The 21,013-nt window shown below is 54.2% G+C and overlaps 1 protein-coding gene across 6 annotated transcripts in view; it reads right to left on the bottom strand.

Moving 5' to 3' along the window:
- The window catches only part of LTBP2 (latent transforming growth factor beta binding protein 2), a 109,348-nt gene extending 89,737 nt beyond the window's left edge, over nt 1-19,611 (bottom strand). For all 6 annotated transcript variants that reach the window (XR_015133999.1, XM_086319669.1, XM_086319671.1 and 3 more), the window contains exons 1-2: nt 18,641-19,611; nt 11,898-11,968 (exon numbers count right to left, since the gene is read on the bottom strand). Coding sequence is in view for 5 of the 6 variants with exons in the window: in XM_086319669.1 (XP_086175795.1) it covers nt 11,898-11,968; nt 18,641-19,479 (910 nt within the window). In the remaining variant the exon portion in view is untranslated. The remainder of the gene's footprint in view (nt 1-11,897; nt 11,969-18,640) is intronic.
- Nucleotides 19,612-21,013: the final 1,402 nt, after the last annotated feature.

The raw sequence follows: 21,013 nt of genomic DNA, 5'->3' as shown, positions 1-21,013 counted from the left end.
ACTATACTCCAATAAAAAAGAAAATTAAGTGTCTTTTATTTTAAGATTATATCTTGCCTCCTTTTCTGGTGTTAAAATGTTCTTTGAAGTGGTTAAAGGTGATGGCAAATGGTGTTTCTAATATCCTCACTTGGCAAAATGAAAAGCTGGCTACTGTATTTTGGTACATACGATGTTTTTGGATATTTACTGGTGCGTGAAATGCAGAAGTTTGGAACCCTTGGGGAAGGAGGGGGCCATAGTGGTCATGTGCCTTTTGTTTCAAGGAGACCGTGAAAAGCATTCCTAAGCCAAATGAGCACAGATTTCAAAACTGAAGTATCTAGTGCTCAGCCATTGCAGAATTGCCCATGGCAGGGGCGATTGCATAAAGCGAAAAAGGAAATGCTGCGGCACCCCCAGAGAGGCAGTTTCATGCGGCATTGTGGGAAGTTTAAGAGAGAAAATTCCCAGCGTGGCAGGCTGGGCTGTCTTCACGTTTCATGCCTGGATCCTCATTCCTCCCATTTTCCCATAAGAGCAGAGGTCATGCCTTATACTTGAGAAATCGACCCAGAGGGGGTATATGGCTCTAACGAGTCTTTGTTGATTGTTGGTGACGGGTTATCAAGCATGATGCCACAATGCCCATGTCTAGCCACTGAAGACATACCCAGCCCCTCCCTGTCGGGGACCAGCATCCTCAGAACCTGGAGGTGATCCTGCGCCTGGATTCCCATGCCCGCTCGCCAATGCCAGCCATTAGCCATTCATAATTTGGGCTCCTGAACCCTGGCTTCTCCACATTCCTGGCACTCTCTTTCTCACTGAGGATTGGACATGTGGAAAGTTTCAGCTTGGGGAGTTCAGCTCTGTGAAGTTAGCAGGATGCCAAAAGAGAGGGAATAAAAAGAAAACTCCCGAAACTGCTTTGAAAGTAAGAAATAGAAAGTATCGTTCTCTCCACCACGCCCCCTCCCCCGACTCCTGGCTGTGCCCCCTTCCACCTTCACTCACATCCAGTACAGTGGAGAAGAGGTTTGCTCAGATTTTCCACACAAAACCCCTCCGTTTGGGAGGAGACCCAATTCAGAATGGGCAGGCTTGGGGCGGGGGAGAGTCTGGAAAGAGCTTCCACTAGGCAGGCTGCTCCTGCCATCTGCTCAGAGACTCTGTGAACAGTGGCTTGGTAGCAAAAGGGTTGAGTCAGGAAGATCTGGTTTGACCCCTCGCTCAGCCACACCCCACCTGTGTGCCCCTGGGCATGTCTTGTCTCACTGAGATGCCTCAACCTGCGCCTCAGTTGTCTTGTCCATCAAATGGGTCTGACAATTGCTGCCTCAAAGAGTTGTGTGAGCCTCAGCAGAAATCAGGGACGTGGAAGTGCTTGCACTTTCTGGGGCTGTGCTGTCCAGTGCTGTCTAATGCTGTAGCCATGAGCCGTGCTGCACTGTGCTTAGTCATGTCCGGCTCTTACGACCCCATGGGCTGTAGCCCGTCAGGCGCCTCTCCCCCTGGGGATTCTCCAGGCAGGAATACTGGAGTGGGTCTCCATACCGTCCTCCAGGGGATCTTCCCAACCCCGGGATCGAACCCGGGTCTCCTGCATTGCAGGCAGGTTCTTTACCTTCTGAGCCACCAGGGAAGCCTGTAGCCATGAGCAACACAGGGCTATTGACAGTGAAACTGATTAAATAAAATTTAAAATTCAGTTGCACTAGCCACATGTCAAGGGTTCAACAGCTAAAGGAGGCTCATGGCTACCATGTTAGATGGCAGGATACCGAGCATTTCCACAGAAAGTTTCCACAGGAAGTTGTATTGGACAGCATTTTGCAAAGCTTTTAAAAATAAAAAGAAAGCTTAAAAAAAAAAAAAACCCACACCCCCAGGGATGGAAGCAAGAGGGCTTCTGGATTTCTCTGCCACAACCTTTTTCCCAGGAAAAGGCAATGACAACGTGGGCCCTGGTTACAGATGTAACACGCACTGGGGGGCAGCGGTAGGGCTGCTTCTCAGGTGCCGAACACGCCGGCCTCCTCCCCACCACCCACCCTCATCATGCAGGCCTCTTGTCATCAGCTCTCTCTCCTGGGACTTAGAGATGCCTTCTCCCTCCATCAGTTATCCATTAGGTGAGGCACTGACTTCAGGGTGGGCGGCTTAAGCCCGCACCCTCCTCCGAGGCCTCCAGGCCCCCCACACGCTGTCTTGTCTGGGAGATAAATCTAGCTTCCAGATTAGACTCTGGGCCCAGCACCCCCACACCCGAGGCTCCTCAGCAGCCCCTCAGATTAAACCGCCATCTTTCCTAAACTCTGCCTCAGTGGAACACTAGGATCTCCCCCACTGAGTACCCAGTCCCTTCCTCAGGACAGGGCCCTGTTTCTTCCATACCTGGAGGCCTTTGCAGGCAGGACAGTTTCCTACCACCCTCAGGACTTCGCTTCCCTCGCACCCCACCTTAGACTCCTACCTGGAGCCTCAGTTTGCCTTCGCAATTCATCTCACTGGATGGTGGGGGGACTGGAGGGGGTGGAAGGGGTGGAGGGCGGCGGTAACTGTGGCCCTGAGCTGTTTCTCCACAGCCTGACCTCTGATTCCCAAAAAAAGGGGACCCTGATGTCAGAGCCCCGCCCCTGCCCCGGGGCCAGGAAACCCCTCACTGGCCTTCATACACTCTCAGAATCCACGGGGGACTCGTCCTCTCCACACCCAAACTCTGACCAGGGGCTGTGTCCACCCCCAGACCCCGACTCGGTCCCGAACTGCCAGGCTGTGGGAGAAGTCAGGTCCTTAAGGACTCGGCTGTTCCCACCACAGCTGGGCTGGGGCGGCAGCTCAGGAGGGCTGGAAGCAGCCCTGGGGCTCAGGGGCCAGCCAAGCGCCCGGCTCCAAAATAGCAGTTGTGTTCACATAAAAGCCTCTAATGAGAGAAAGATGCCGTTCTTGGCCCCTCGCGCGCGCTCTGCAGACGTCGTCGTCTGGCAGGCCGAATGGGCCTCTACCGTTTGGCGGCCGGAGGGGAGGAAGGGGAGGTGTGAGTCAGACCTTGGCCCCCAGCCCCTCAGCATGGACCGCCCTGCTAATTGCATTAACAAATGCCGAGATGCTGGGCCAGTTGGGGGGCCAGGGGCTGGGGCAGAGAGCAGCCTCAATTCCCATCAGCTCCAGCAGGCATGAGGAAGGGACCACTGGGTAGGACTCGGAGGCCCGGGGCTGAGGCCCAGGTTCACCGCAAGCTCCTGCCCTAAAGCAGAAGCTCACTGGTCCACCCCCTTCACAGCCTCGAGGGCTCTGTCTAGAGGAGGCAGGGATTTAAAGAGGGCCCCTGGAGATGGGATGGAATCCTGAAGCAGCCCTCCTCGGGGACATGCCCAGGCACCCTGTCTTTTCCAGGGGAGCCGCTCCAGGACATGGAGGACAGATCTGTGGCTGACATGGAGCCATCCAAGCCCTTCTGCAGACACACAAGCTCCATGCCCAAGACCCACGAAGGTCGAGAGGGAAGGGGTACACCATTCCCACTTATAACTCAGCCAAGGCCAGGGCAGACATGTGGAGGAGAGGGCAGCCTTACAGTCAAAGAGAGCTGCATTTGAATTCCAGCCTGGTGACCTCAGCCAAGTTTCATCACCTCTGCCAGTCTCGTTTTCTCTAGAAAATTGTCATGCATCCAACATTTACTCTTTGCCTAGGACGGTACCGTACTTTTTTTTTCGAAGAGAAAGAGATTCTTTTCTTCACAGAGCCTCCAGCTCAGCAAGACTCATAAAATGAGTAAACAAACAAGCAGAGGAAGAGAAGTCGGGATATGAAGGATGGAGGAAACAGTCGAGGGGCTGAGATCCAAAAAAACAAGGCTGCTGGGGGCAACTCTCCACAGAGCAGTGGGGGGAGCTGGAAACAGAGACCGGAAGGAGGATGAGGAGGTAGCCACCTACAGAGATGAGAGAAATCTCGTGGAACAGCCTGGAGGCGGCACATCCCAGGAACCCAGACTGGATTCGGTGTGCGAGGGGCTGACACACAAGGCTGGACACACTGCCGCAGGAAGGTTTGTCCAGCGATGTGTGAATATCTGGACTTCCCAGGTGGCGCTAGTGGTAAAGAACACGCCTGCCAGTGCAGGAGACATAAGAGATGCGGGTTCCATCCCTGGGTTGAGAAGATCCCCTGGAGAAGGAAATGGCAACCCACCCCAGTATTCTTGCCTGGAGAATCCCATGGACAGAGGAGCCTGGCGGACTAGTGTCCACAGGGTCTCGAAGAGTCAGACAAGACTGAAGCGACTTAACACACACGCACGTGTGATTATCCAATTTACGAGATGGAACTGGAGGGTAAGGGGGACAGTGGGAGCAGTCAGCCAGCAGCATCGGTCTCCTAGGAGGATGCGCTGTTGCCTGGGATCACAGACTGGAGAAGCATTGGTTGTGGGGTGAGGGGTGGGAGAGTGAGAAGCAGAGAGGCTCCCAAGAGATTTAGGAAGTGAAGCACACAGGGCTCGGGGAAGGACTGGACAAAAACCTGAGCAAGAGGAAGGTGTCCTAAATGGTCCCAAGAGTGCAGCATGAGCATTCGGATAGACAGGCTGCCTTTTAACAGTGTGGGTAAGACCTGGTCAGGGACATTGGCTCAGAGGGAGGGAAACCATGAGCTCGCTTTGGTAAAGCTGGGGTGGGAGGTTGTCTGGAGGCATCAAGAGCATCAAGATGTCGAGGAGGCAGCAGGATGAAAGGAGTCTGGAGGTTGGAGGAGAGGTCTGGCTGAAGATGCACATAAATCTGGGCGTCATCAGCCCAGAGACGATGCTCACATCCACGGGAATGCATTAGATCACTCCAGGACTGGGCAGTGAAAAAGAAAAGAAGAGGGCCCAGAACTCAGTCCAATGTTTAGTTGCTGGGCAGAGGAGAAGCAGCAGCCAAGGGACATGGGAGGAGCCGGCACAGAGATCGATGTGGTGGCCGCTCACAGGGCGGGGGGTGCTGAAGGGTTTAGTGTGATCCCTGGCACAGAGCGAGTACTGCCACTCTTATTATTGTTGTGTTTTAATTGTCTGGCACAGTGCCTACTGGCACTCAATGATAGGGGGGCAACTAATGCTGGATTTGCTTCACACGGTCCCCCCTCTCTGGGAGGAGGATTTGGAAGATCTGGAGAACGTTAAAGGTAGCCCAACATTAAGATGTTGAGTAGGAAAGGCAAAGCCGAGGAGATGAGAAGAGGCAGCTGGGGATGGCAGAAGGAAACTGTCAGGTCATCCAAGTAATCATTCACCCATTCAGTCCTTTAATACACATGTACCAAGTAGGCACCCCACTGGCATCGACAGGACACAGCCCCTGGCTTCAGGACCCCCTGGGGAAATGAAAGTGAAAGTGTTAGTTGCTCAGCCATGCCCAGCTCTTTGTGATCCAAGGACTGTAACCCACCAGGCTCCTCTGTCCATAGAATTCTTTGTGTGTGTGTATATGTGTGCATGCATGTGTGTACATCCGTGCGCGTGTGAGTTAGTCGCTCAGTCATGTCTGACTCTGTGACCCCATGGACTGTAACCCACCAGGCTCCTCTGTCCAAGGAATTCTCCAGGCAAGAATATTGGAGTGGGTTGCCATTTCCTTCCCCAGGGGATCTTCCCAACCCAGGGATCAAACCTGCGACTTCTGTGTCTCCCGCATTGCAAGCATATTCTTTACCATCTGAGCCTCCAGAGAAGGCCCTGGGTAAGAGCATCTCCTATATACTCCTTTGAGCAAAAAGACTTGAGGGCACACACCTGCTCAACAGGAAGATCTAGGGTACCCCCACATGGAGGGGGTAGAGATGGGCAATGTTTCTTGCTAGGACTGTACCCTTTGTGTTAGCTGGGTCTCCACTGCAGTTGTGTGATAACTCCCCTTAACACCTTCCGCTTTCCTTTCTACCACTCCCACCAACTACTGAATCTCATCAGACGATTCACCTAGAGATGAGCCATAGGTAGGCTCGAGCCTCTAGTTCCTGCTGGTTCCTAAACAATCAGCAATGAACCTGCAAATCCCACACGCGCCCTGACCCTTTTCCCTAACATTTGCTCAGCACTTACCATTAGGAGACCCTGGGGCCAATTTCTTTACAAGTATCTCCTCTGAAGATTCTCACAACAACCATGGTACCAGTCTGACCCTCATTTGACATAAGGACAAACTGAGGCTTAGAGCAGTCCAGAAACTTGTCTGAGATCCCCGTGCAAGTAAGTGATGGAACAAGAGTTTGAACTCAGAGAGTCTGGCTCCAAAGTTGGGGCTCTTCCCCATCTGGCCAGAGTCTTGGCCTTTGGGGTGGGGTCATTTGCAGGGCTGGGCTGGGTGGGCCAGAAGAGCTCCTTCAGGGAAACCCAGGAGAAGCTCAGATTAGAAGGAATGGGGATCCTCACAGCACTGAGATGTGGTCCAGAAGTCATGCTGTTGTAATGGCCCCACACGTAGAGAGGCTTGGGGCCAAAACACAAGAACAAGTGCCCAGGCCATTCCAGGGTCTCCCGAGCACCATGGGGAGTTTTATGAAAAGGCTGATGAGCCCAGGGCAACAGGAGGAGACCTCTCTGCGCAGGCCTGGCAGAGGCCCTGTGTTGCTCAGCACATTGTTGGTGAGCCTTGCTCCTTGTATCCAATGAACACTTGCACTGCGCTGCAGGCGCAGGGGCCACAAGATACAGTCCCTGCTCTCACCATCAAGGCCAGACATGTATAGAACACCCAGAACATGCCAGGCTTTGAACTAAACATTTGCCCTAAGCTATCTCTTTGTTCCTTAGAATTCTGTGAGGCAGGGACTAGTATTAGTCATATTTTACGGAAAAAGAAATTGAGGCACAGAGAGCTTAAACATCTTGCCCAGGGTCCTGCAGCTAAGCTATGGAGCCAGCATTTAAACCCAGGCAGGCAGCATAGCCTCCTGGATTGAGTAAGATCACAGCCAAAGTTACCCCATGCCAGGCTCTCTATATGCACTCACTCGTTTCCCAGGAGCGTGGTGTCAAGCCCTGTCCTCTGGACCAGGCTACTTAAATTCACACCCAGGTTCTGCCGATTCCCAGCTGCATGACTTGGACAAAGAGTTAACCTCATCTGTAAATGGGGATAAAGGTCAAATATGATTTACAAGAGGGTTGTTGTCAGGGTTAAAAATTAATAATCAAGTTCCAACCCTCAGTAAGATCTTGAGTGTGTTACTATTATTAGAAGCAGCTCTATAGAGACTGTTATACCCACTTACTGGGTGAGGTGTTATCCTCACTTACTGGGTGTTATACTCACTGGGTGAGGCTCTGGGGCTGGGACAGGGCCAGGCACTTGCTTGAGGACACAGAGCCGGGATTCAAAGCCATGACTCCTTGAATCTGGCACCAGAATCTAAAGTACATGTTCTCACTCTGTGCCTTAGTCCTGGTGGGGGCGTGGGGGTGGTAGTCCTCCTAGCCCCTTCCCTGAGAGCCTCTGCCTTCCCCAGAATAGCCCCAGCCCCTGTGCATCTAGGCTGAGATAAAAGGAGAAGCCAGAGAATTCTTCAAATCCTCTTCCCCAGGATGAGCCTTTAGAAGTCCCCGCAAAGGCTGTGTGTGTATTGGGGTGAGTCAGTCTGGGAAGACTGGACAGTCTTCCAAAAGCCCTAACTCTAAACAGGATCCAGCCTCCCCACACCCTGCAGTCTTTCGCCTCAGCCGAGCGGGCCGGCAGGCCCCAGCGAGCTGCCTGCACAAATACATAAACACATAAATTGTGTGGCAGAGCTGGCAAAGCCACAGAAGGGAAGGAGGAGACCGAGACCAGAGGAGGAGGCGAGGGCCCAGCTCCAGACCCCGCCAGGCTGCAGAGAGCAGCTAGGCTTCCAGCAACAGACACCTGCAGACACTGTGGCTCCCCAAAGCCCAGGGGCTGGACAGAAATAGAGAGAGAGGCTGCCAGGGAGATGGCCGGTATGTTACGGCAACCAAGGATTCCATGAGAGGAGGCAAGCCGGGGGTCGGGGGAGACCCAGGGCACAAAGACAATCACTCCCTGTGCATGGCCAGTGGGCTGGACCCACAGGTATCTGGAAGAGACCAGCGGATGGATTGACTCCCTGCACCCTTCTGAGACTAGACTTGGCAGTTGGGGGAATGTCCCACACCCCTCCCTGTCACCCCCAATCTTGCCAGACCAGGAGAGGCACCCTACATCTGTGAAACCGCTAGGCCAGAATCATGAGCACTCCCCAGTACTGGCAGCCTTGGCTCCAGCCAGGGGAGTAGAGCGTGGGAAGGGGATAGGGAGACGCAAACCACTCAGGGGAAGCAGGACTGCCAGCTGACAGGGCGTGGAAGCAAGAGCCCATACTTGACAGAGCTTTGGACCAGCCATCCAGGGCCAACACCCCACCATCCACGTGGTTCTCATTAGGCTCATTAGCAGCAAAATAGCAACAAGCAAACAGCATTGGGCCCAGCTAATTAGTACACAGACCTTCAGTGGGCAAGTCGACTTTTAGTGGGAGAGGCTAACACCCACTGGCAAAGTCCTCCTGGAGCGCTGCCAGCCTGCATGCCAGAGTCCCAGAGACACCTAGAGGGGCAGCAGAAGACCAGGGAGAGAAATAACAGGGCTGAGGACCCCCAGGGTGGAGTGGGTACTGACGGCGCACCGGAGCAGCTGCCCCCTGCTCTGGGCTCAAGGGTGCGCACACACGTCAGTTCTGACAATCAGCAGACTCACCCAACCTCGAGTTTCCAGTGTTGAAACTCCAGATTGGCAGAGAATGATGCTGGAAAGTCATGAGCAAGTCAGGAAATCGAGAGCCTTCAGGCCCGAGCGAGGCTTGTGCCCAGACCCTTGGGCAGCTAGGGAGAAGGCCACCCACTCTGAAGCCAGCCTTCCCAACTTCAAACCTCAGCAACACTCTCTGCTAAGCTCTTTAGAACTTACGAGCCCTCCTCCTCATTTCTAGCCCCAAATCCCTCCCTGGGCTTCCAGAGGCGCCCCCCAGGGCTTGCTACTCAAAGTGTGGTCCGTGGACCAGCAGCATCAGCATCCCCTAGGAGCTTGTTAGAAACAGACTCTCTAGCCTCACCCCAGACCTGCTGAGTCACAGTCTGCACTTTAATAAGATCCCAGAGGACAGTGAAAAAGTTGGCTCAAAACTCAACGTTCAAAAAAACTAAGACCATGGTATCCAGCCCCATCACTTAATGGCAAATAGAAGGGGAAAAAGTAGAAGTGACAAATTTTATTTTCCTGGGCTTCAAAATTGCTGCAGATGGTGACTGCAGCCTTTAAATTAAGAGACGTTTGCTCCTTGGAAGGAAAGCCATGGCGAACTTAGACAGCATGTTAAAAAGCAGAGACATCACTTTGTTGATAAAGGTCCATACAGTCAAAGCCATGGTTTTTCCAGCAGTCACGTATGGATGTAAGAGTTGGACCATAAAGAAGGCTGAGTGCCAAAGAACTGATACTTTTGAACTGCGGTGCTGGAGAAGACTCCTGAGAGTCCCTTGGACTGCAAGGAAATCAAACCAGAAAATCCTAAAGGAAATCAGTCCAGTCCTGAATATTCATTGGAAGGACTGAAGCTGAAGCTGAAGCTGCAATACTTTGGCTACCTGGTGCAAAGAGCTGACTCATTGGAAAAGACCCTGATGCTGGGAAAGACTGAGGGCAGGAGGAGAAGGGGGCGACAGAGGATGAGATGGTAGGATGATATCAGCGACTCAATGGACATGAATTTGAGCAAGGTCCAGGAGTTGGTGAAGGACAGGGAAGCCTGATGTGCTGCAGTCCATGGGGTCACCAAGAGTCAGACACAAGTGAGCGACTGAACAACAACAGAGGATTCGTGGAAACGTTCAAATTTGAGTAGGGCTCCCCAAAGCAGATCTTCCCATGATTGACCCCAAACTCTGCTTAGCAGTCTTCAGCCCTGGCTAGAATCACCTACGGAACTTTAATAACATACCAGTGTCCAGTCCCCAGCCCCAGAGCTTCTCCTGATTGTAAAACTTACTGGGCTACCCACATCCTTGGCTTCTCTGCCCAGGGGAGTCACCGATTTCAGGTCCCAGATCTTCTACTAAGGAGCTGTGTGACCTTGAGCAAGTCATCTGAGGCACACGGTCCTTATCTTTCAAATTATGGAGAAGGGTCCCTCCCCCAACTGTGCCCCTAGTCACCACGTACCTAGCCTCTGCAAGCCCCACTAATTCAGGTTCCCCCAAAGGAAAGAATTTTCAGGTAGAAATCTGCATTGCTGTTTGTTTCTGAGTTTGGAGTTTTGTCTTTATCTGGAGATCCTCAGAGAGACCTAAGATTCTGCCCAGGCTTCATCATCAGACTGGGAGAGGGTCAAGGCCACGAGGTCAGAGGCAGAACTGGAAGCTTGGTGAGCCAGCCCCGTAGGAATGGAAGCAACCCCATTGCATCCCTATCTATCCCCGTCTCAGAAGGCATCAGGAGAGCAGAAATGAGGGCATCCAGCAGGGACAGGAACACCATAGCTTTCATCACCCGGCTGGACCACTGGCTGTGAAACTCTCACACTGGAAAGCGTCTAGGGCTTGTCCTTGGGCAGGAAGGGGTGCTGGTGAGACTAGGGCTTTGCAGCCAGGCTTAGGGCAGAGAGTGGAATCGGATCCAGGAGGAACAGCTGGGCAGAGCTCCTGTACTGCCACAAAGACTGGAGGGGGCGCGTGTAGTGCTGATAAAGACTCGAGAGGGGCCCCGGGGTGTGAGGGAGGAAGATCCAAGCTCTCCGAAACTGTCCAGTCATCACCTGTGGCGCTCCCAGAGTCCAGAAGGCCCTAAACTCAGTTAGTATTGGGAGAAAGCAAAGCCCCACAGCTAAGAGTACGGGGTTCTGGGTCAGACTGCCTAGAGTCTGCCTCCTGAGCCAGACTCAGAGTACTGTCTCCTCGGGCATGTTTCTTAGCCAACCTGAGCCTCAGTGTCCTAGGCTGTAACTGCGATGAGCAGTAAATACTCACGGTACAGGACTGAGAGACTCAAGTAAGATGATGTATGTTAAGAGCTTAGCGCAGCGTCGGGTATACAGTAAGTCCCCAGCTGTTAGCTCGTAGCAGTATAGTCATCGTCATTGTCGCGGTATCAGTGGTGGTGGTGTGGGCGGTACAGTAACAGCAGTCGGAGCAGCAGCAGCAGCTGTAGTAGTAATGACGGTGCTGGGGGCAGTCGGAGGAATAACAGTGCCAATGGTAGTTACGGTAGTCGTGCTGGTGGTAGTAAAGGTGCGGTTGGTAGGCAGTATTTTTTCTAATCTGGGCCAGCCTGCCAGGCTTGGGAGAGATCCAAAGGAAGAGTGCTCCAGACACAGAAGCAGAGACTCATCTGACCATGCTGGTAGAATGGCCCCAGGGGCCAGGGGCCAGAGCAGAGGTGGATCCCCACAGCACGCACTGTGAGTGCCCTCTTCCCACGGAAGGTGTGGTGCAGAGGCTCTGGGGCCAGGTGTGTTCTGCAGACCCCAGGGCAAGCTAGGGGTGAGCCCCAACACAGAGGGGCATCAGAAGAGGCATACAGGAAGCTTTATAAACACAAGCAGGGATTTATCTTAGAAGTCATTTTCAGTTCAGTCATCAGGAGTCATTTTTTTTTTTTTTTTTTTTGGCATGCAGCTTGTGGGAGCTTAGTTCCCCAACCAAGGATTGAAACCAGGCCTTCGGCAGTGAAAGCACAGAGTCCTAACTACTGGACTACCGAGGAATTCCCTGGAGGCACTTTTTCATCTCCTCCCTTCCACTGCTTCCCACTGGAGAGGGGCTGCCTGCTCAGGAGGTGGATTGGGGAAGACACGTGTGTTCCAGGTTCTAGAGATGCCACGCCCGGCCCAGCTCAGTGGAGAGAGAGAGGCGGGGAGAGGGTGGATGGAGTGGAGGCACTCACGTTTGATACAGTGGTTGGTGCTGTTTGCTGTTGTCCATCCCGGGCAGCACTGTCCCCCGCAGACATTCCTCCTGTGGGGCCACCAAGACAGGGTCAGCGTGGGATGCTCAGAGCAGGATTATTCACAGAACTTGTCTGATGGTCCTGCCCTTTACAGGCAGGGCCTGGGGAAACTCTGCCAGGCTGGGCACTGTCCCCCTTCTCGAGGGAGGCCGCAAGGCCCAGGGGCGGGCACTAAGACAGAATCCTGATTCTGCCACTGGTGGCACGACCTAGGGAAGCGTCACTCTCATCATCTGTACAAGGCAGATAATAATACCTGCCTCATGGGGTTATTGGGAGGATTCAACAAGATAGGGATATAGAGCCCCTGACACAAGAAGGCACTCCACTGGCACGGGATCATGAAGACAACCAAAAAGCAAGTTCAGAGTGGCTCAGTCCCTTGCCAAGACTAAACAAGAAGTGTCAGGGCCAGACTCCAACCTAGGTTGACCCAACTCGAAGTCACGCTCCAAGTCCACGTGGCCTCTCACCAAAAAATAATCACCATGGCCCTTGCCAACAAATGTTGATAATCCAAGGGAAGCTGGAAGACACACACACACACAACAGCCTTAAGGACCTACATCTGTATCCCCTGCCAACAAATGCACACTGGGAGGAGCCTTAGCCCTCGGGCAGGCTGGTACAGGGTGAGATCGAGCAACTGGGAGGGTGATGGAAAAAGCCAGGCTCCAGAATGTCCTTTAAGAGGGGCTGAGGAGGTGGCAGGCTGGTGGGACAATGGGGCTGGGGACTCAGCGTAAGCCGCTCTGCGTGGCGAGTACACTTTTTATTCGGGCAGGCTGCTGGAACTTACTTGAAGGGGGGATAGTCCTTCCCCCAGCACCGAGGACACTGACCCCACAGGAGACACTGACCAGCAGCTGCCATCAGGGCCATTCACCCAGCCCACCCAAACTCTGCCCTCCGGTCTCCAGTGGAGCCCTACAGCACCAGGAGCTTTCACCCACCCTGACTGTCGATCTATAGACCCACTTGCCCAGACCCCGGTGAATTCCCCAGAGGGATCTTCTTGGAGAAGACCTCTGGGGTCTTGCCTCCCCAGCTCAGACTGGGCTGGGCTCTGGCCTCACATATCCCATGGTTTCCATTAGAAATTGTCTACCGAGCACTCACTGAAACGCAGGGTAAGCAGGGTGGCAGAGGTATGGAGTCCGAGAGTCGGGATGAAGGGCTGACCAGGAGGCCATTCCCATTACCTCTTTGGCCAGCATGGGGGCATCTGGTCCCACTTAAGAGTTTGGTTGACGTTTGTGTCGACCCCAAAGCTGGTGTGGTTTTTGAAACCTTACAAAACATTCAAAATAAATCCCTGCCATTTGAAAATGCTGAGGCCCATTTCTGGCCCTTCGGCCCAAAGCTGTGGGGAGCTGCCTCCCAGGGAGCTCACAGAATGTCCCCTCAGCCGAGGGCTGTGCCATCTTGGTTACCTCGAAGCCTCTCTGGACTGCTTCCCTCAGTTTACTGGTTCCCTGAAGGCCTCCTCCCCACCAGGATCTCAGTCAGTCACTGGGTTCTGCAGAAAGGGCTGGCCCTCCTACCCATGGCTTCTGAGTTGTGTGCCCCAGTGGGAGGGGGCACGACCCACCCATTTGTAAGTCATTATCCCTGGTGGTGGTGACAAGGCCTCTGAGAGGCCTGGGAGGTCTTTGAGAGGAAAAACAGGCAGCAAGCCCTGGGAGTTTTCTAAAATCTAGCGTCCAGGGAAGCCCAGAGAGCACAGACCGATGAAGCTGCCCGGCCGAGAGGTCGTGGCGTGGAACCCAGCTCCAGGAGGCCCCCTGAGCCTGTCACCCTAGATGCCCTCAAGATGGCCACAGAGCTGACTGTAGGAGGGCAGCGGCTCGGCCTGCCCTGCCTGCCCAGGGTAGAGCCTTCAAGGCCGCCAGGGCCACCAGGAGAACTGGTCAGGATCAAAGCTGCCAAGCAAAGGAGCCACGCTCAGCTAACAGGGCCTTCCAGAGAGATCCAGGAGACCAGCCAGAGTCTTGGGTGCAAGCTCCAGGAGGTGCCTGATGGGAGATGAGTGTTCAGTGGGCTCCGGTTAGCTGGAGAGAGCAGATGAGACTGACTAGCTGGGGCAGATGACTCAGGGGTTCTGGCTCTCTGGAAGATACCGCTCAGAGATTTTTATAAGCCCAGCCTTCGGGGCGGCACTGCTCCGCAAACATTATCCAGCATCACTGCCCAACCCCTGGGAACGCATCTGGCTAACAGCCTAGGACAGCTGCTGTTCCACCTGGAACAAATCTGGTCATACTGGTCTTTTGTTACAGCCGCCGCCAGGCTCTCCACTGGCCTCTACAAAGCCAACCCGACCCCACCTGCCTATAGAGTCTAACTGCCCCCATCACCCCTCCCTTATCTCCATGGCCACCCACAACCAAAGCCATGACACAAAGTTTGCCGTCCCCTCGCTGTACTACATGTGGGCACCGTTTGACGCCTTTGCTTAAGCTGCTGTCTCTGCCTAGATGGCCTTACCTCTCTTCTTTGCCGACTGAAATCCTTGGCACGCTCCAGATCAAACATCACCTTCTTCGGGTAGACCCTCCCCTGACGTCTACCCAGCCTTCCCTGTTCTCCAGCCTCCACACGGTGTGCTACCGATCGTCTCAGGCTGCTGGTGTATGTGTCGAGTACCTTAAGGGGTCTTATTCCTCTTTGTGCCCCTAAAGTCTAACACAGGGCCTGGCATGTGGTGCACCTTTAATACCTCTTTGTTTTACTGGAGCCAGTGTTTCCCAAAAAGGTGAATGAACAACACTGAGGGTAGAAAAGGGGACTTGAGGTTACCATACTCAGAACTTGCAGCAATGCTGAATCACACAGGGAGAAAGTGATTCCCTTTTTAGCGATGTTTCTAGTCTGATTAGATCAGTGAGGAAAAATCTCTGTCCGAGGTTGGGTTTTTATGCCAAGTCCTCTCCCCTCAACACTTGCCAATCTCCCTTTCCAATAGGGTGAACACACCACAGGGCTGAACTTCCTATGATAATGGTATCTGACTAGACTTGGAGTACATTTTGTTTTCATTTCAATTTTCCTACAGTTACCTTCTCTTTATGACAAGTGGTACCATCTTCAACTCAGGATAGTGATACAAAGTGTCCTTGCAAATGGATTTATTTATTTATAAAAATGAGTCACGCACTGTTTGTAATACCAAAATATGTAACTCATCTAACTGTCCAAAAACAGAAGGATGGATAAATAAACTGTGGTATATTCAGACAATGGCATAATATCCAACAATTAAAATGAATAAACTTGGGCTGATTATATTAACTTAGTTAAATCTCAAAAATCTAATGAGGAGAAAGCAAATTGTAGAAGAATAATGCAGCATGGTATCACTTACCTAAAATATGCAAAACAATGTTATATAAGCTATGGATGCACACATCTGCAGCAATGGTATAAAAACATAGGTTGGCATCATTAGTAAATTCAAGGTAGTGGTTAACATTGGGGGAGAGGGGAGACAAACTTGCAGAAGATATTTCAACTAAAAAAAATCAGAAGCAAACTATGCCAAAATATTAAAGTTTGAAAAAATTGGATTGTTAGTTGTATTATTTCCAATACCTTTTGTAGGTTTATAAGCTTGTATAATACTTCATAATATAAAACACTTGAAAATAAATAAAACACAAAATCCTGTTATTTTTAACAGTTTATAAATTTAAAGAAAATAATAGAACAAGAAAAAAAGAGGAAAATATTATGAAAGTGGTATGCTGTGAGGCTAAGCTTAATAAACACTGAATACTGGGAAACAATAGCTTAAAAACTCCCGTGTGGACTGTAAATTTCAATAATGCAGGAATTGTTTCTGCTTTGGTTACTCTGTGTCCCAGACACCTAGCGCTATGCCTGGCACACACTTAAAATCTTCATTGTGTGCAATAAATCCCCACTACATGGCAAGTTCCACGAAGACAGAGGCTGTCTTGGCCACTGCTGTATCCCCATGGTCCAGCAGAGTGCCTGGCATACAGGAGACCTTCCAAATATTTGTTGAATGAATGAAGAATCCCCAGTAGTAGTGATGCAATTCCAAGGTTTACCAGCAGGTGGCACTTAGTCCTTGCATGCATGCAAGCTTAGTCCCTTCAGTCCATTCTACCCCATGGACTGACTGTAGCCCACAAGGCTCCTCTGTCCATGGAATTCTCCAGGCAAGAATACTGGGATTCTCCAAGGTGCCCTCCTCCAAGGTGCCCTCCTCCAAGGTGCCCTCCTCCAGGGGATCTTCCCGACAAGGATCAAAACCATGTCTCTGGTGCCTCCTGCACTGGCAGGCAGGTTCTTTAATTCTAGCACCACCTGGTTGGCCCTGAGCAATTCTCAAGGCAATTGCCAGAGAGGTCAGCCTGGCCATAAGCCATTAGTCAGAATGGACTTAGGGAGAAGAAGTCGATGGACGATTGCCACTCAGTCCCTCCCCGGCTAGCTGGAGTGCCTGAGGAACCCACCCTTTATCAAAGCTGCAGAAAATAACCTGGGGGAGGAGTCAAACCCAGCATGTGCTGGGTGATGTGTGCACCTGTGTTTGGCAGGTGCTTGTGGGTGGCATCCAACCCAGGTACTTACACACCTGTGCACATCTACCAGCCATATCCTGGTAACAGTCTGCTATGCTCATCACCATCTCCTTTCACAGCTGCTAATAGTTCATCCTCCCACCTCCACTCCACTATTCCTCCTCCCCCCAACTCCCACCAGAATGCTGACAGGGTAAGCTCTCTCCGTGATCTGGCCCAAATCTATGCCTCCAGCCTCAGCCCTGTGGCTCCCCGACACCAAGGTACAGACCTGCCCTTAGGCCACTGCCCACAGTAAAAAAAAAAAAAAAGCCCCTGTCCTCGGGCAGTGTGACATCTTGGGGTCCTACTCCTGCTACCCCCACCTTCTTCCCCACATGAACCCCAGGGGCTGGAGCTCACAGGGCTTCTTTTTCCTCTGAGTGCCTCAGCCCAAATCATCCTTTCCTTTATGCTTTAACAGGAAGCTTCTGGTACTAGAAAGCATGTTGGCCGGTGCATATGTGTTCATTTCTCCAATTTGACTTGAAGTAATTGAGCTGCTCTCCTGGCAGGAACAATGTCTTTGTCTCGGGCTGCATCCCCTGTCCCTAGCTTGGCACACTTGCTCTTAGGAAGCACGTGTTCACTTGCACAGCCATTACTGCTCGCTGACTGATCCTCTGTTTAAGCCACTTGGCAGTGCCCAGGTCTCCTCTGCGTCTGCCTTAAGCCAGGCCTTGCACGGACAGTGAGACATTCCTTCACCCATTAAACAGGTACTTAGAAAGCTGCAACTAAACTCGAGCACTGTTCTAGGCACTGGTGACCCAGCAATGCAGAATACAAAGCCTCTCTTTTCCTAGAGCTGACATTAGTGTGCCCTGGGAGATCAGACCATAAAAGCAGAAACATAATATGTCAGATGGGAATTACTGCTATGAAGAAACATACAGCAGGGTGAAGAGAGAGGGTGGGGGCCTCTCTAAACAGAGATTTGAATGAAGAGAGAGAATCCTGCTGAAATATAGGAGAGCAGTGCTGCAGCCAAAGAAAACAGGGAGTGGAGAGGCAGTAAGAAGAGCCTCAGGAGTAGCCCTGGGGATGCAGCGCCCTTCATGCTATGCTCCGGGGGACTGAACCCAACTGGCAAATCGGGCCCAGGCCCAGAAGGGCCGCCAGGTTCCTTCTCAGCCTCCCCGATGATGCCCCATACCGGGCACCCGTACTGCCCGGGCTCGCCCGCCCTCCATTCTGTAGATACCTGTCCCACTCCGGCCAGGCCCAGCGCCCCCGCAGCCGTGAGAATCCTCATCTGGGGGGGGAGGGGATGGCTGGGGAGCGTCCCCTACGCCGCGAGGGCGCCCTCGGCAGGCAGCGGATGTTGCATCGGGAGCGGGGTGCGGGGGGAGAGACTAAATGGCAGGGTTGAGGGGAGACCTAGTCCTGCAAAGTCGTGCTGACACCTTGCTGCACAGGCGCACACACAGACCCACTCCGCCATGGACCCACAGTGTCACAGCCACACCCGCGGACAGGTTTCCTGCCCAAAGTGCCCCCGAGTCCACGCCCACTTCCTCGTCCAGCCATCCGCGGACCCAGGCCGGCCTGTGCCCCAACGCACAGCTTTGTCCCCACGGCAGGCGTCGAAGCCTCGTTCCTGGAGGTGCATCAGCCCTCGCGCTCTGGAGCCCCCACCCCCACCCCCGACATCGTCCACCCACCGCGCACTAAGGCCGCTCAGCTTCTCCCGGTTCTCAAGCGCCTGGAACACCCACTCCGCGATCCCCTTCGGATCCCCGCACCTCTGCGGGCAGCGGGCGTCAGCAGACACCGGTTAAGGCAGACGGGAGGAGCGCGGGCGAATGCACTGCCGCCTTGGGAAAGGATTTAACGTCGGATCTGGGCGAGAGCTGGTACGAAAGGGTGTGGACGGTGTTTCTCTTTCCTCTCTACTTTTTGAAAGCGGGTCAGATAGAGCCCCAGCTTGGGGACCTCGGTCTGTTTCCCGCAGTATTGAAGACAGAAGGGAGACAGGCAGAGCCCCCGCCCTGTCCTCTCGTCTACACATCCCCATCCCTCCACGAACGAGTGTTCGGGAGACCGACCCTCGCTCCCTCAAGCCCCCACCCTTCCCTCTCCAGCGCTCACCCCGTAAGGCGCCCTCGCGCAGCCCGCGGCCGCTGCACCGTCTCGAGACGCGGGAGAGCCGGCGCGGCCCGGGCCCCGGGTGCGGACTGCTGCTGGCCCGAGGGTCGGCTTCTCCAAGTCTGCGCAGGTGGCTGGACTCGCCGAGGCTGCTGTGCGCGGGGCGGCCTCCTGGCTTCCGCCTCGGTGGACCTCCTGGGGCTCCCCCAGCTAGGCTGGACCAGCTCCGCGGGCGGCGAACCCCGGACGGGCGCGTCTTGCTCCCGGAACAGACTGTACACCTTGGCTGTAGCAACTACGGGGCTGCCCCCGGGGCGCCGCAGCCGACTCGCGTCTCTTCCAGCCGGCTCGTATCTTCCCACCGGGTCCCTCTGAGCCTGACCCATGCCTACGAAGAGAGCCAGGGTGAGCGGCCAGAAGCTCCTCCAGGGGTTCTGCAGGACGCGCCCAGGGCAGCGGGCGGTGGTTGGGGGCCTCATGGAGCCGGGGCGCCTGGAGAGCTGCGCGCGCGCGCGCGGGGAACGGCCCCTGGGGCTCACAGTCGGTGCGCCCGTCGCCCGCTGGCTGCGCTCCGGTCCCCTGCCGGTGGCCCGCCTCTTCCCGTCTAGGGGGCCCCGAGTCAGACTGCGGGCTAGGCTCTCCCTGGAGCCGGAGCCAGGCGGCGGGAGCGGCCGGGGGCTGCGCGCACCGAGCCTGGAGGCCGCGCTGCGTCTCCCGCTGGGCGCGCACCGCTGTTGCACCTTCGCGCCTTCTCCCGGTCGCTGTAGCCTTCGGAAGGAGAACTGGAGGGTTTTATTTTTGGAAACCTCCCCCTGATTTTTCGTCTCTTTTATCCACACCATGCCCCCTCCTCGGAGGGACAGTTCAGCCCCCTTATTACGGGAGAGGGAGAGAGAGGAATTTCAGCAACACCCACTTTGGCACCGGGAAGCGAGCGGGCGGCGAGGGGGGTTAACCCGTGAGGAGCTGGGGGCGGCGCAGGGCCGACCCGAGCGAGGGCTGGCAGGCGAGATGACAACTGTCGGGACAGGGGCATCCGAGCCACCTTTCTGCTGTCCTGGGCAAGCTGAACTGCTGACCTGTCCAGAACTGATCTCCCGCCCCTGACCTCAAGGACAAACTCCATGGTTGGAAGACTAAGGCTGCAGCCTCGAAGGTCTGAAGGAGGTCGGGAGAGGTACCAAGAACGGCATGCCAGATCGGACCCTAAGTACGGGCTCCGGACCCTTCGCTTCCCGCCCGAGCCACTGGGGGCTTCGGCCCGGGGCTGTGGCTGGAGCCGGGGCAGCGCGGGGCAGCTCGCCTGTCTCCGCCGCGGCGGGACGCGGGGAGAGCGCGCGGGAGGGTCGTCTGGAGGCGGGCGCCCTCTGGTGGACCTGGCCGCGTCCTTGGCTGTCCTGCGGCTTGTCCAGACCTGCCGCTGCTGGCCGCCCTCGCTCCTTGATCTTAATCCCCTTCCTGCTGCGTCAGGGTCGAGCCTACAAGCCCGAGGCGGTGATGGCGGCGGATCCCGCAAGAGGTGTCCTCTTTTTTTCACCGAGGAATAAACATGGAGGATCTGGAACAAGGTCACTTAAGGAGACAGAGTGTGAGCAAGAGGTGAATGAAATCCAGTCCTGCAGCCTGGAGTTCAGATCCCATCTCTTAGCCTCCCATTCCACCTCTCCCTCCCTCAGGATTGCTTCTGACTGATGCAGTGTGTGCTCCCATCTTCTGCGTCCGCAGGGAGAGGGCAGGGATGCTAGAATGCCAACGGCCACCCATCTTAGAACCCCTCGGCCATCAGCTCCTCACTCACCCCCGTGGTCCCCTGCCCTAAAGTCTAAAGGCCTGGCAACCATCCCTGCTCCCACCCCCTGCATTTCTGCAGCCTACTGCTTCTTAGGGCTTTCCCTGGTGGCTCAGATGGTAAAGAATCTGCCTGAAGTGAGGAAGACCTGGGTTTGATCCCTAGGTTGGCAAGATGCCCTGGAGGCGGCACGGCAACCCACTCCAGTATTCTTGCCTGGAGAATCCCATGGACAGAGGAGCCTGGCCGGCTACAGTCCATAGGATCGCCAGAAGTCAGAAACGACTGAGCGGCTGAGCACACACACAGCACACTGCTTCTTGAGAGGCAGAGACCCAACAGGCAGGAAGACACTGGTTTATAACATCCCACCCCACACAAAGGACAGACCCAGTAAATATCTAATGTTGAAAATAAGCCTCAACTCTTGACCCTGGCCTCCAAAGCCCTGCGTGACTGGCCCCCTCCCTGATGTATCTCACCTTGGCCTGGAGAGCTCACCACACTGCAGCTATGTTGGTCTCCTCTCTGCTTCTTGAACAGACTAAGTTAATGTCCACTTTTCCTCTCCCTGAAACACTCATCTC

This window comes from Bos grunniens, chromosome 10 (genome assembly GCF_055505025.1).
Source record: "Bos grunniens cultivar Pamir isolate PY7600 chromosome 10, Bosgru_T2T1.0, whole genome shotgun sequence".
In the NCBI taxonomy this organism is placed as follows: domain Eukaryota; kingdom Metazoa; phylum Chordata; class Mammalia; order Artiodactyla; family Bovidae; genus Bos; species Bos grunniens.
This window is presented reverse-complemented; position numbering and strand designations above follow the sequence as displayed.